This window comes from Oncorhynchus mykiss, chromosome 5 (assembly GCF_057628025.1).
Source record: "Oncorhynchus mykiss isolate SJ-2025 chromosome 5, ASM5762802v1, whole genome shotgun sequence".
Taxonomy (NCBI): Eukaryota; Metazoa; Chordata; class Actinopteri; order Salmoniformes; family Salmonidae; genus Oncorhynchus; species Oncorhynchus mykiss.
This window is the reverse complement of record NC_143026.1, coordinates 34894698-34910217: the sequence shown is the minus strand read 5'-3', so window position 1 is coordinate 34910217 and position 15520 is coordinate 34894698. Positions and strand designations below refer to the sequence as shown.

The 15520-nt window shown below is 43.8% G+C and overlaps 1 protein-coding gene across 2 annotated transcripts; it reads left to right on the top strand.

Moving 5' to 3' along the window:
* Positions 1-521: 521 nt before the first annotated feature.
* On the top strand, positions 522-15227 carry ppp2r2ab (protein phosphatase 2, regulatory subunit B, alpha b). 2 transcript variants are annotated; one of them, XM_021602554.3, is made up of 10 exons: positions 522-741; positions 2824-2901; positions 10116-10213; positions 10357-10516; positions 10626-10738; positions 11052-11229; positions 11370-11534; positions 11760-11929; positions 12267-12358; positions 12455-15227. In XM_021602554.3, exons 1-10 carry the CDS (start codon positions 735-737, stop codon positions 12732-12734), a joined length of 1341 nt encoding a protein of 446 aa, XP_021458229.2. In that variant the 5' UTR covers positions 522-734; the 3' UTR covers positions 12735-15227. The 2 variants fall into 2 exon arrangements, with proteins under 2 accessions (XP_021458229.2, XP_090090721.1); XM_090234595.1 differs by having other exon boundaries at positions 541-741; positions 11826-11929.
* The last annotated feature ends 293 nt before the right edge of the window (positions 15228-15520 follow it).

Below are 15520 nucleotides of genomic sequence, written 5' to 3'. Positions count from 1 at the left end.
GGCACCCTTTCTGTCTTTTACAATCCATGACCTTGTCTGTCTAACTGATGATTTATGGTGCTTTCAAGACGACTAAGAACTCTGGGGAAAAAACGAGATCAAATCATGACATCAGTGATTCTCAGGTTGAAAAGTGGAGATCTAGAGAGTGGCCTGAGTTTCCAACTTGAAATTCCGAGTTGGATGAACTTTGAAAATATGATCATATATTTAAAACCCATATGTAAACGTGACATACATATTAAAATATATGACCATATATTTTAAGAACATATATAATAATCACTTTGAATCTGATGTCCGACCTCAATTCAACCTATCAGAAAACCGGGCTTGCCCATCTTGGTAAGGGGCCGGCCGTTGCCCACTGATCAGCCAAAGGCTCATTAGAGATTGGGGCAATGGGTAAGGTTATGGACGTAATCAGGATGATGAATAATATACATGATAATAAGAATGGTGCGTCCCATCAGTGGGTGTGTCCCCTCTGGTTATACGCCCACCGTTTCCACTCAAGAAGAGGCGTGTTATGATGATGTCATGTGGGATGCGGTAGCGCCATTTTGAACTGTCTGTGGATGGTGGGTGTCGGAAGGGTGGGAAGACTTGTCGGGGAGGGTGTGTGAGTGAGCGAACAAGACGGAACGTCTCGGTCTCACGATTCAGTTTCTTCATTTGAGAGACCGCTTGCACGAGTCATAACCTGACAAACAAGCCCGGGAATCCCTCTAGCCATGGCAGGTAAATGGAAATAGTAACTCTACCGGTGGCAATAACGTTAGCTAGCGACCTTAACCAGCTAGCTTGCTAGTTATATACAATACTGTATTTAGACGTATATGTACGTCTAGCTAACAAATTGCTAAAGCTAACTAACTCATGTGTCTCTGGGCCTCACAAATCATCTTAGCTGGGGAGGTCCAACTTTACAGGCTAACGTTAGCTAGATGTGGCTAAGTTATAGTTAACCCCACGTTCCTCTCAATCACATACTGTTCGCTGTTATTTCATGCAAACTGTTAGTTTGAAGCTGTAACGTTAGCTACCTAACTATGCCAAAGGCCATACTTTCCTTTTAGTGAGTTAGCCAGCCAAGTAGTATTTCTGGTAGCTAAATTGTCCCTACTGTGGCACTGTCGCGCTAGCATGACCGGCGAGTTGAGCGGGAGTCTTGATGTGAAAGATGGTGGGGTGGGTGGATGATGACTGGCTTCTTCCGAACGGCACCTGTAACGTTACGATGTCCACCTTTAATGCCACACCACCACCATTATCGATTTAGCCATGAGTCACGGTTCTATTGCTGGATGTGGGCTTTGCTTTAATATTTATGTGTGCTTGAACATGAAGATCACCGTGCCATTTCCCTCAGGCTGGGATTGCATTGCTAGCTGGGCCAATAATGACTTGGCTGAAATCAATGCTAACCATCTATGACTCAGTTTATGCATGAGATTCCGTGTCTGTCGAAAGTATGCAGCGCCCTAAATATAGAATTGTATTCTTTCCAGCTTCTATTGCAGTGGTTGTCTGATTTATTTTATTTAACTAAGCAAGTCAGTTAAGAACAAATTCTTATTTACAATCACGGCCAAACCCTAAAGACGCTTGGCCAAATGTGCGCTTCCCTATGGGACTCCCAATCATGCCCGGTTGTGACACAGCCAGGAATCGAACCAAGGTCTGTAGTGACGCCTCTAGCACTGAAATGCAGTGCCTTAGACCGCTGCGCCTCTCGGGGGCCCAAATAATGGGATACGGTATTACTTGTTGACAGAGGGCTCCATGGTGCTTGTATCACTTTTTGCAGAGGCAGATGACAACCTAATTTAGCACTCTTACAATTGTGATCACTTGTAGTCAGCCAAGTTACATGCTAGATGTATGAGGTTTCCCATTGTCTTTTATTGATGGGACATTAAGGCTTCACCCTCTACATTGACAACATTCTATTCATACCTGCTCCTCCTACAGTTAACACACACCCAGACATGTTTTTATCAACGAACCTAACCAGTTCCATTGTGCAATAACATAAATTATTACTTGTGGAAATGTACAACTCAACCTGTTTCATTGTGCAATTACCGTTTATTATCATCGAGAACCTTTCTGGATAATATACCTGTAATAACCCAGCCAGAGAGCTGGGCTAGAACTAGTTGACCTGTTTCAATGGTTATTTACACATCTCTGTGGGAAATGTCTATTCCTTATCCATTATATAATATTGTAGTAGTATTTCCCCAGCCTTGACCTAGTGTATGGTGTTTGAAGCTAACAGCTGTTGAGGGTGGCAGGTAGCCTAGTGGTTACAGTGTTGGGCCAGTAACCGAAGAGTCGCAAGTTCAGATATCCGAAATGACAAAGTGAAAAATCTGTCAATGTGCTCTTGATCAAGGCACTTAACCCTAATTGCTCCGGTGTTGCTGTTGATAATGGCAGACTCTGGCCCACTCTGAGGGTTTGTTGGGATATATAAAAAACACATTTCCAGTAGGGCAAATAAGCACCCACCTAATTATTTATTATCTTACGCTGTGCCAGAGGGGTCTCTTAATTAACAAGTGTATTATCAAGAGATTGTGGAAGTACAGTCATAGGTCTCCAAGGACTCCTGAGGTCGTTGGTGTTCATTTTGACTTCTCAGTCCATGTAGTATCAGATGTTATCAAAGACAAATGAGCTTTATGCACAAGATGGGACCAAGACAGGTCATATTGTGTCTGGCAGTACACAGAATTTTTTTGTGGCAATAGTCAGGTCACTGTCAGATTTGTAACATAACCAGTCATGATCAGTAACTGTCATTCTGCCATTCAGGAGCTGGAGGTGGGAGCAATGACGTGCAATGGTGCTTCTCACAGGTGAAGGGGGCCATTGATGACGACGTTGCCGAAGGTAAGAGCTCTCCACAGGTCATAGTTGTTGCAGAATCATCATGGCTTCCTAGTATTTATTTATATTTCACAATAAATTATGTTGTGCTGTATAAATGGTATTCAATGCAACACGCTTGTCCAGTTATCTTTCATTCCCTGGCGTCACCCATGACTTCTCATTTCCCTAAATGTTACACTACTAGCCTCGCAGACAGTCCGGTGCTATGTGTAAGAGTGACTGCATTGTCAATTTCTGACACACAATGGCTTGCTTGCTGCTTTCTCTTGTCTTTTGTCCTGTTGCCTCATGCTGACACAGTCTGTCTGAACATCCAGTATGGTGCACTGTACGCTAGGGCTGGAAATTGCCAGGGACCTTACAATGCGATATTATCACGATACTTAGGTGCCGATATGATATGTATTGCGATTCCGTACTGTGATTTCTATTGTGATTCGATGTTCCAAACACATAGCTTACCATATGTCTGCTGCAGAGGGAAAAGAGAGCCTTGAGAAAACAGGTTTTGATCAGTCATGGAAATAAGTGCTGAAAACAAATTGGCTCCCTATTTAAAAAGATGGAGAACAAGCTATGAAGGAGAAACACTGCCGTTTTGGTGTAGTTAAGTAGTGCAAAAATAACATTACGACATGATCAAAATGATACGATATATTGTCAAAAAGTAATAACCGTGTGTGGCTCACACACAGAGTACCAGTCAAAAGTCCAGGTTTTTATTTATTTTTTACTATTTTCTACATTGTAGAATAATAATGAAGACATCAAAACTATGAAATAACACATGGAATCATATAGTCACCAAAAAAGTGTTAAACACAACATATTGTGATGTGTTTGAGATTCTTCAAAGTAGCCACCCTTTGCCTTGATGACAGCTTTGCACACTCTTGGCATTCTCTCAACCAGCTTCATGAAGTAGTCACCTGGAATGTATTTCAGTTAACAGGTGTGCCCTGTTAATTTGTGGAATTTCTTTCCTTAATAAGTTTGAGCCATTCAGTTGTTGTGACATGGTAGGGGTGGTATTCAGAAGAGAGCCTGATTTGGTAAAAGATCGAGTCCATATTATGGCACGAACAGCTCAAATAAGCAAATAGAAAACGACGGTCCATTACTTTAAGACATGAAGGTTAGTCAATCTGGAACATTTTCAAGAACTTTGAAAGTTTCTTCAAGTGCAGTTGCAACAACCATCAAGCGCTATGATGAAACTGGCTCTCATGATGAACGCCACAGGAAACGCAGACCCAGAGGTACCTCTGCTGCAGAGGATAAGTTCATTAGAGTTACCAGCCTCAGAAATTGCAGCCCAAATAAATGCTTCACAGAGTTCAAGTAACACACATTAACATCAACTGTTCAGAGGAGACTGTGAATCAGGCCTTCATTGTTGACTTGCTGCAAAGAAACCATTATTAAAGGACATCAATAAGAAGAGACTTGCTTGGGCCAAGAAACATGAGCAATGGACATTAGACCAGTGGAAATCTGTCCTTTGGTCTGGAGTCCAAATTTGAGATTTTTGGTTCCAACTGCTGTGTCTTTGTGAGATGCAGAGTAGGTGAACGGATGCTCTCCACATGTGTGGTTCCCAATGTGAAGAATGGAGGCGGTGGTGTGGGGGTGCTTTGCTGGTGACACTGTTTGTGATTTATTTAGATTTCAAGGCACATATAACCAGCATGGCTACCACAGAATTTTGCAGTGATATCCCATCTGTTTTGTGCTTAGTCCCACTATAATTTATTTTTCAACAGGACAATGACCCAAAACATACCTCCAGGCAGTGTAAGGGCTATTTGACCAAGAAAGAGAGTGATAGTGTGCTGCATCAGTTGACCTGGCCTCTACAATCACCAGACTTCAACCCAATTGGGATGAGTTGGACTGCAGTGAGGGGAAAGCGTCCAAAAAGTGCTCAGCATATGTGGGAACTCCTTCAAGACTGTTGGAAAAGCATTCATCATGAAGCTGGTTGAGAGAATGCCAGGAGTGTGCAAAGGTGTCATCAAGGAAAAGTGTGGCTACTTAGAATGTCAAATATAAAATATAGTTTGATTTGTTGAACACTTTTTTTTTTTTTTTTTTTTGGTTACTATGTGATTCCATGTTATTTCAAGGTTTTGATGTCTTCACTGTTGTTCTGCAATGTAGAAAAATACAAAAAAAATAAAGAAACCCTGGCACTGGGCATATGGATGACATGAATCAACAACTAGATTAGCCACAGGGTGAAATTTTCACTGGTCAGGGGGCCGGAACATGATTTACAAATCATTTGTAGACTGCATATTGACCGCAAGAAGCCTAAACAGATATATTTGACTAAAACAATAATTTCAAACCTTAAGTTATGAGCTGGCACTGGAGGAGAAGCCAGACGTTTTACGTGCCTCTGCCATACATTTTATATATATTTTTTAGTTTATTTGCATTGAACTTTTTAACTTATTTTGTACATAATGTTGACGCTAGCATCTCTTATGACTGAAAATAACTTCTGGACATCATGGCTGCGATTACTCACCATGGACTACCAGAACCCTTTTTTTTCACGACTTTGACAAGCCCGACGCGAAAGATATACTGCTTCCTCGGGAACAGACCCCTATCCAGTGATCTGCGTGGAGATGGAGAACGAGGGGCCGAAGGGTGGGCTGCCTTCTGAGGAATGGGAGGCTATCAAATAAACCCACCACTTCCCTCCATTCTGCTAGCAAATGTGCAATCTTTGGAGAATAAAATTGACGAGTTACGCGGAAGATTACCAACGGGACATTAAAAACTGTAACATCTTATGCTTCATGGAGTCGTGGCTGAACGATGACAATATCAACATACAGCTGGCTGGTTACATGATGTGCTGGCAGGATAGAACAGCGGCGTCCGGTAAGACATGTATTTTTGCGCAATATCTAAGGAAGTCTCAAGCTATTGCTCACCTGACGTAGAGTATCTCATGATAAGCTGTAGACCACACCACCTACCTAGATTTTTCATCTGTATTTTTTGTAGCTGTTTACATACCACCACAGAGGCTGGCACTAAGACAGCATTGAATGAGCTGTATTCTGCCATAAGTAAACAGGAAAACACTCATCCAGAAGCGGCACTCCTAGTAGCCGGGGACTTTAATGCAGGGATACTTAAGTCAGTTTTACCTCATTTCTAACAGCATGTTAATTGTGCAACCACCATTACTCTACACACAGACGCGTATAAAGCTCTCCCTCGCCCTCCGTTTGGCAAATCTGACCATCATTCTATCCTCCTGATTCCTGCTTACAAGCACAAATTAAAGCAGGAAGCAGTGACTAGATCAATAAAGAAAAGTGGTCAGATTAAGCGGATGCTAAGCTACAGGGCTTGAATATGAATATGTTCTGTGAATCTTCCAATGGCATTGAGGAATAGACCTCATCAGTCATTGGCTTCATCAATAAGTGCATTGATGATGTCGTCCCCACAGTGACCGTATGTACATACCCCAACCAGAAGTCATGGATTTACAGGGAGCATCCGCACTGAGCTAAAGACTAGAGCTGTCGCTTTCAAGGAGCGGGACTCTAACCCGGAAGCTTATAAGAAATCTGGCTATGCCCTCCAACGAACCATCAAACAGGCAAAGCAGGCAAAGCGTCAATACAGGACTATGTTCGAATCGTACTACACCGGCTCTGATGCTCGTCTGATGTGGCAGGGCTTGCAAACCATTACAGACTACAATGCGAAGCACAGCTGAGAGCTGCCCAGTGACACGAGCCTGCCAGACAAGCTAAATTGCTTCTATGCTCGCTTTGAGGCAAATAACACAAACATGCATCAGAGCACCAGCTGTTCCGGATGACTGTTATCGCGCTCTCTGCTGCCAATGTAAGACCTTTTAAACAGTTACATTCACAAGGCCGCATGGCCAGACGGATTACCAGGACGTGTACTGCGAGCATGCCCTGACCAACTGGCAAGTGTCTGAACTGATATTTTTCAACCTCGCCCTGTTGAGTCTGTAATACCAGCATGTTTTAAGCAGACCATCGCAGTCCCTGTGCCCAAGAACACTAAGGTAACCTTCCTAAATGACTACCGACCCGTAGCATTCAGATCTGTGGCCATGAAGTGCTTTGAAAGGCTGGTCATGACTCACATCAACACCATCATCCCAGAAACCCTAGACCCACTTCAATTTGCATACCACCCCAACAGATCCACATATGATGCAATCTCTATTGCACTTCACACTGCCCTTTCCCACCTAGACAAAAGGAACACCTATGTGAGAATGCTATTCATTGACTACAGCTCAGGGTTCAACACCAAAATGCCCTCAAAGCTCATCAATAAGCTTAGGACCCAGGGACTAAACACCATCTTCTGCAACTGGATCCTGGACTTCGACAGGCTGCCCCCCGGTGGTAAGGGTAGGTAACACTTCCTCAACACAGAGGCCCCTTAGGGGTGCATGTACTCCCTGTTCACTCATTACTGCATGACTCCAACACCCATTACATTTTCCGACAACACAACAGATGTAGGCCTATTCACAGACAACGGTGATACAGTCAATAGGGAGGTCCGAGACCTCACCATGCTCAAGAGAAAGGAGGTGATTGTCGAAAGAGGATTAAGCATGCCCCCATTCTCATCGACAGGGCTGCAGTGGAGCAGGTTGTGGACGCCAAGTAACTAGAAGCCCTCATCACCAACAAACTAACATGGTCCATGCACACCAAGACAGTTGTGAAGAGGGCACGACAAAGCCTATTCCCCCTCAGGAGACTGACAAGGTTTGGCATGGGTCCTCAGATCTTCAAAAGGTTCTACAACTGCACCACTGAGAGCATCCTGACTGGTTGCCTGGTATGGCAACTGCTCGGCCTCTGACTGCAGGGCACTACAGAGCCGTGTGGAAGGAAATTTGCAACACAAACACATGACAGGAGAGTGACAGGACACGGAGCTCGTACCTAAAAGAGGGGCACCTTCGGTCTGATGGACGTGGTTTGGATATGAGAAGTCTGACACGGACCAGAAAACCGTCCACTGCAAAATATGCCGCAGGCCAGTCCCAACAACAGGCTCAAACACCACTAACCTCTTTTACCACCTACGCGAGAATCATGTCAAACAGTACGGAGAGAGTCTACAGATGAGACCCCAAAAAAGTATAGACAGTGCTCAAAACAAACCCCCAACTCAGACGTTGCAAGAGGCTTTTGCCCGCAGCACACCATATGGCAAAGAATCACGAAGAGGGAAGGATGTAACAGCTGCCGTTACAACTTACATCTGCAAAGATATGGCCCCAATTTACATGGTCGAGAAATAGGGGTTTCATGAGTTGGTGCTAACACTCGACCCAAGGTACCAAATGCAAAAATAACATGCGAAACAGGCAAGCCCTGTTATTTAAAAAATATATAAAAAAATAGGCCTATTTATTTTAACTATAGTTTAAGTGTTTGTTTTCTATTTACCTTTTCAGATTATACATTTTAAGTGCTTAATTGAAACATTTGCAAAGGTTCTAAAGGTACTTGCTCATTTGATTATTTTTTTTATTTGTTGAGTAATAAGAAATAGGCCTTTACATGTGGTCATTTTATATAACGTATTTATTCATTGAATTTACAGAAAAATGCGCTATGTATCGATATCGGGATATGAAATGACCTATATTGGGATATGAGATTTTGGCCATATCGCCAAGCCCTACTACAGAGGGTGGTGCGAAAGGACCGATACATCACTGGGGCCAAGCTTCCTGCCATCCAGGACCTCTATACCAGGTGGTGTCAGAAGGTCATAAAAATTGCCAGAGACTCCAGCCACCCTAGTCATAGACTGTTCTCTCTGCTGCCGCACGGCAAGCGGTAGTGGAGCGCCAAGTCTAGGTTCAAGAGGCTTTTAAACACCACCTACCCCCAAGCCATAAGACTCCTGAACATCTAGTCAAATGGTTACCCAGACTATTTGCATTGCCTCACCCCCTCTTTACACCACTGTTACACTCTGTTGTCATCTATGCATAGTCACTTTAATATCTCTACCTACATGTACATACTACCTCAACTAACCGGTGCCCCCGCACATCGACTCTGTATCGGTACCCCCTGTATATAGTCTCGCTATTGTTATTCAGCAGGCTGCTCTTTAATTACTTACCTTTTATCTGTTATTCTTATCTGTATTTTTCTGAAACTGCATTGTGGGTGGGGGCATTTCACTAAGGTTGTATTTGGCGCATGTGACTAACATTTGATTTGATCACATCTCTAGGTGTGGGAATAGTTTGAACAGATTTCCAATTAAAGTCACTTGGAACTGATTTGCTGGTGTTTTTAGTCTGTCCAACACCCCCAAAAAATGTGGAGTTACCAAATAAAATCACTGGTGGCTTTATTATCAATTTTAACCATTATAGTGGTTCTATATGTATTGTGATTCGATATTCCAAATGTTGCTCAGAGGAACCAGAGTGTCATGAGAAAACAACAAGTTTTGATCAGTCATGGAAATAAGTGCTTAAAACAACATGTGGGGGTTCAGGGCATTGACAACGCGGTGTGTCCATGGCCTCCTTAAACACGATACACACTTACATGCCCCAGGGTGTTTAGCCCAGTCTATGGCCTCCTGCTGCAATATTTCTCAGCATTGTCTTTCTGCTTGAATGGGCAACAGTGGGTTAAAGTCTCAGCTTTTGTCTACAAAGCCTCCATACTGCTGTTGGGGGAATGTGCTGCAGCCTGTAGGAACTTGGTTACTGATCATTGTCTGCTTTGGATGCCATCACATCCTCAGTGGAATGCTATGGCCAACATCCACCCAGATACTCATCCAGCCCTAAGACTCCAGCTCCTGGATAGCCGATAGACCTCTAAACAAATCCAGTGCTAGTAATGCTAACTGCTGTCTCATGGATACAACCATCTGAAATTTCTCTGAATACCTGTTGTGATGGGTATAATTTGTATTTTATTTATCTAGGTAAGTTGGTTAAGAACAAATTCTTATTTACAATGATGGCCTAGGAACTGTGGGTTAACTGCCTTGTTCAGGGGCAGAGCGGCAGATTTTTACCTTGTCAGCTTGGGGATTCGATCTAGCAACCTTTCGGTCACTGGCCCAACACTCTAACCACTAGGTTAGAGTTTTCTCATGACTTATAGAAGTCCAATCGAAATTAATTGCATCTGTTTTGTGTTCAGCTGACATCATATCTACTGTGGAGTTCAACCACTCAGGGGAGCTGCTAGCAACAGGAGACAAGGGTGGCAGGGTAGTCATCTTTCAGCAGGAAATAGAGGTAAGACTGGAAGTTTGGAGTTTTTAAATTCAAAATCAGCATTTTTACATTTTTATTTGCTTTTGGATTTTTCTACCCTCTCCCTCCATTCCTTACTCCTTTTTATCTTTCTCTTCGTCTACTCCCTCTCTCTCCCCCAACAGAATAAGCCACAGTGTCGTAGTGAGTACAATGTTTACAGTACTTTCCAGAGCCATGAGCCCGAGTTTGACTACTTGAAGAGTTTAGAGATCGAGGAGAAGATCAACAAAATCCGCTGGCTGCCCCAGAAGAACGCAGCTCAGTTCCTGTTGTCCACAAACGGTCAGTCGGTTTTCACTCTGGTGAACTTTCACTTTTATATGTGCATCCCATTACTGAGCTTTGTTTAACTGTTAAATATATTTATCTAGTCCTGTGTTCTGATTGGCAGACAAAACCATAAAGTTGTGGAAGATCAGTGAACGAGACAAGCGACCAGAGGGCTACAACCTGAAAGAGGAGGATGGACGCTACATAGACCCCAACACTGTCACTGCACTTCGAGTACGTGCTTAGCTAATTACATGCTAGGGGCTCAAGTTGGGGCCCTGTGTTCTGTGCAATCATGTGACTGTGCGATTTTTATTCTGTATTTTAAGCTCTCTAGAAACGAGTATTGCACACACTAACAAAAATCTGAGGATGGTGCTGGACCAGCTGACAAAAATAAAGAGGGACAGTTTGATAAAAATCCAGGCATGTCAAATAATTGCAGTAAAACAGGGCCTTAGTTATAGTATAGAGAAACACTAGTCACTGGGGGTGTAGCCTATACCCTTAGCGCCTCACCCGCTGACTACCCTCTGTACCCTTGCAGGTGCCTGTGTTTAGACCCATGGACCTCATGGTGGAGGCAAGCCCTCGCAGGGTGTTTGCCAACGCGCACACCTACCACATCAACTCCATCTCCATAAACAGTGACCATGAGACGTATCTATCCGCAGACGACCTGCGCATCAATCTCTGGCACCAGGAGATCACAGACCGCAGCTTCAGTATCCTCGACAAGCTGTTAATTATAGGATGGTTGAGGGAAGGGACAGAGGGGGGTGTGTGTGTTTACATTTACCCCCAGTGTGTCACAAATCTCTTCTCAGTAGGTGTGCTAGTCCCCCTTGACTCTAGCCCCTCCCAGACATTGTGGATATAAAGCCAGCCAACATGGAGGAGCTGACAGAAGTGATTACAGCAGCTGAGTTCCATCCACACCAGTGCAACACCTTTGTCTACAGCAGCAGCAAGGGCACCATCCGCCTCTGTGACATGAGGGCATCTGCACTATGTGACACGCACTTCAAATGTGAGTACCTATGATCAACAGGCACCTAGTGGTCACTGCAACAACCTCTGTATAAGGGGTTTTCACGTTAGAAAATGGCTTGACTGAATTCACATCGCTGCATAGTTAGAGATGTGGGAATATCTTGTTTTCACATTAGATGGGAGCTGGGGGTGGGGCTAGCACAGCAACATGCACCTTATTTTCTCTAATAGTGGTTAACTTGAACTAACTTGACCTCTCCAGTGTTCGAAGAGCCGGAGGACCCCAGTAACCGCTCCTTCTTCTCTGAGATAATCTCTTCCATCTCAGACGTAAAGTTCAGCCACAACGGGCGCTACATGATGACCCGGGACTACCTGTCTGTCAAGATTTGGGACCTGAACATGGAGAGCAGGCCCGTGGAGACGTACCAGGTGAGACTGGCAGAGGGAGTGTGGGGACTTAAAGTTTGAGAAAGTCAACAGGCTATTTTAGTGCACAGGGACTGACCACACCTCATTTCCTGCATGTAGCTTCAGATAATGTCCGCTAGGGGGACTCTACGTCTGATCTTGCCAGACTGCTGCACTATCACACCCTGAAATGAGAAGTTTTACTTTGAACTTATGTTGTAGGCCATTTCAATCATCTTAACCCTCCTATTCAGAATATTTTTCCCTAAATGACTCATAAATACTGAGTTGACCGCTGAGGTTTGTGTATGTGACACCATGTTGATTAGCTCTGGCCTGTCTTTTTCCCTCATGGCAGGTTCACGAGTACCTCAGGAATAAGCTGTGCTCGCTCTATGAAAACGACTGCATCTTCGACAAGTTTGAGTGCTGCTGGAACGGAAATGACAGGTTAACGTTCATTGCCAAGTACTCATTGTATTCATAAAAATAACAAGCCCTAGGTTCTTTGTTTCCTTGTTTTAATCCTCTCATTTTCCTTTCCAGTGTGGTGATGACGGGCTCATACAACAACTTCTTCCGGATGTTTGACCGGGGCCAGAGGCGGGACGTGACCCTGGAGGCGTCCCGGGAGGGCAGTAAGCCACAGCAGGTCCTGAAGCCCCGCAAGGTGTGTGCCGACGGGAAGCGGAAGAAGGATGAGATCAGTGTAGACAGCCTGGACTTCAACAAGAAAATCCTCCACACTGCCTGGCACCCTCAGGACAATGTCATCGCTGTGGCAACCACCAACAACCTCTACATATTCCAGGACAAAGTGAACTAGATGTTTTCTGTGAAGGCAGACATCCACTACCTTCAGCCTTTAATTTTAGTCAAGAACAAAATGTGTGACAACATCGCCGTCAACAACAACAACTAACCTGTCATTGGACAAAACAGACTTTGCCATGTTTCCAGGTGTGGAAAACAAACCATATTCTTGCCCACCATCAGCCTCTGTGGCACAGTGACATGTCACTCACCATGATATTGTTTTGGTGGTGATGTGCCAATCTGTGTGTCGGCTGCCCAGTATCGCCCAGCCCCAGGGCAACTTGTTTAATTTATATGTATGTCTGACAAGCACACTTTCTTTGGGGGGGGGGGGGGGGGGTCGAGGGCTAGTAGAAAAACCAACACTCTGAGAACCATCCCTGCCCCTTCAGCAGCACCTTTCATTGTCTGGTGCCATAGTCATGTTTTTTTATTAGTCAACTGCCAAACTGTTCTGTTTTAATTCAATTACAAGAACTGGTGTTCTGTTTCTATTGTTTCTCATACCATGTAATTCTCCAAGAGCCTCCATCTCTTACTTACACACAGAAATATTCAGACACACATTTATCAAAGAGCCTAGCTGTTGCTGCTGTTGGTGTACTGCTGCACCTCAGAGGAACAGTCTAAAACATCTACTGAGAGTATGTAGTATGACTGGTCCTACACTACATGACCAAAAGTATGTGGACACCTGCTTTTCAAACTTCTCATTCCAAAATCATGGGCATTAATATGGAGTTGGTGCTATAACGGCCTCCACTCTTTTGGGAAGGCTTTCCACTAGATGTTGGAACATTGCTACAAGGACTTGCTTTCATTCAGCCACGAGCATTCGTGAGGTCGGGCACTGATGTTGGCTGATTACACCTAGCTCGCAGTCTGTGTTCCAATTTATCCCAAAGATGTTTGATGGTGTTGAGCTCAGGGCTCTGCCGGCTCGTCAAGTTTTTTTCTCGCCGATCTCGACAAACCGCATGCATGGGGGCATAGTCATGCTCAAACAGGATAGGGCCTTCCCCAACTGTTGCCACAAGTTGGACGCACAGAATCGTCTTGAATGTCATTGTATGCCGTAGCGTTAAGTTTTCCCTTCACTGGAACTAAGAGGCCTAGCCCGAACCATGAAAACAGCCCCAGTCCATTATTCCTACACCACCAAACTTTACAGTTGGCATTATGCGTTAGGGCAGGTAACATTCCCCTGGTATCTGCCAAACCCAGAGTCGTCCATCGGACTGCCAGCTGGTAATGCGTGATTCATACTCCAGAGAACACGTTTCCAGCGTCCAAAGGTGGCAAGCTTTACACCACTCCAGCATTGCACATGGTGTTCTTAGGCTTGTGTGCAGCTGCTCGGCCATGGAAACCCATTTCATGAAGCTCCCGACGAACAGTTCTTGTGCTGACGTTGCTTTCAGACACAGTTTGGAACTCATGAGTGTTGCAACCGAGGACATATGATGTTTACGTGCTTCAGCACTCGGCGGTCCCGTTCTGTGAGCTTGTGAACCGTTGTTGCTCCTAGACGTTTCCACTTCACAATAACAGCACTTACAGTTGACTGGGGCATCTCTAGCATGGCAGAAAATTGACGAACTGACTTGTTGAAAAGGTGGCATCCTATGATGGTACCACGTTGAAAATCACTGAGCTCTTCAGTAAGGCCATTCTACTGCCAATGTTTGTCTATGGAGATTTGCTCGCGGTGTGCTCGATTTTAAAATACCCGTCAGCAACGGCTGTGGCTGAAATAGGCAAATTCACTTATTTGGAAGGATGTCCACATACTTTTGTGTGTGTGTGTCTGCACACACCACTAGCTCCACAACCAGTCTGTCTGACCCAGTGAGGACTCCTTATAACTGCTTGGGAGAGACTTTACTGAGTCTGGCAACCAGGGAGTACTTGCTGTGTCTCTTTTAAAAATAAAAAAAATCTTGGTTTTCTGTTGTCAAAGAGACAGACATTCTGAGATTTGTCATATTTATAAATGGAACACATGTAATATCCGTTTTATTCGTTTTCTTTAAGGTGAAGTGACATCTCTTGAAGATGTATTTTATATTGTCAGGAGTATCCCCTTTTCATACCTCGCTTAATGATATTTCTATTGCAGAAAAGCAATACTTCATTATAAGAAAACCTCAGTCATTCCAAGTGCTACACAGTGTCATACTTGATCTGTGTCATAGTACTCCCAATATTATACAGAAAATTACATAGTGAAACGCTAAAGATGTGTGTAGCATTTCATGAAGAACTGCCATGAAAGAGGCAATGTTAAAAAAATATATATATCTGAATCGGAGTGAAGTGGAACTCACTCACCAAGACCATGCTCTATATGATTTTGCTCGTTAACTTATGTCTACACACAGTGCAATTTGACAGTTGAAATCATGATACCTCCAATCATGTTTGACAATAATTACAAATATAATACAGCTGTTGTAAGTCTATGGTGACAATGACAGGAATAAAGTACTTTATTTTAATTTAATTGTTTTACTAATGTGTCATGCCCTGGTCTTTACATTTTAATAGAGAGCAATAGTAATGGAGTCTTTTTGTAGGAACTAACTGCCAGGGCTCGTCTGTGTTTTGGATAAACGCTGAAAATGAGGTCTATGGTAAACACAGGCTTTGGAGATCATGTTTTGTTCTATGAGGATCTTCAACAATCTTTTGGGGAATTTTGACGTGTTTATGCAAGCAAAACAAGCACACAAAGGCTTTCCTAATTCATAAAGATCACATTAACATATCTTATGGAACATAAGATCACCTAAACCT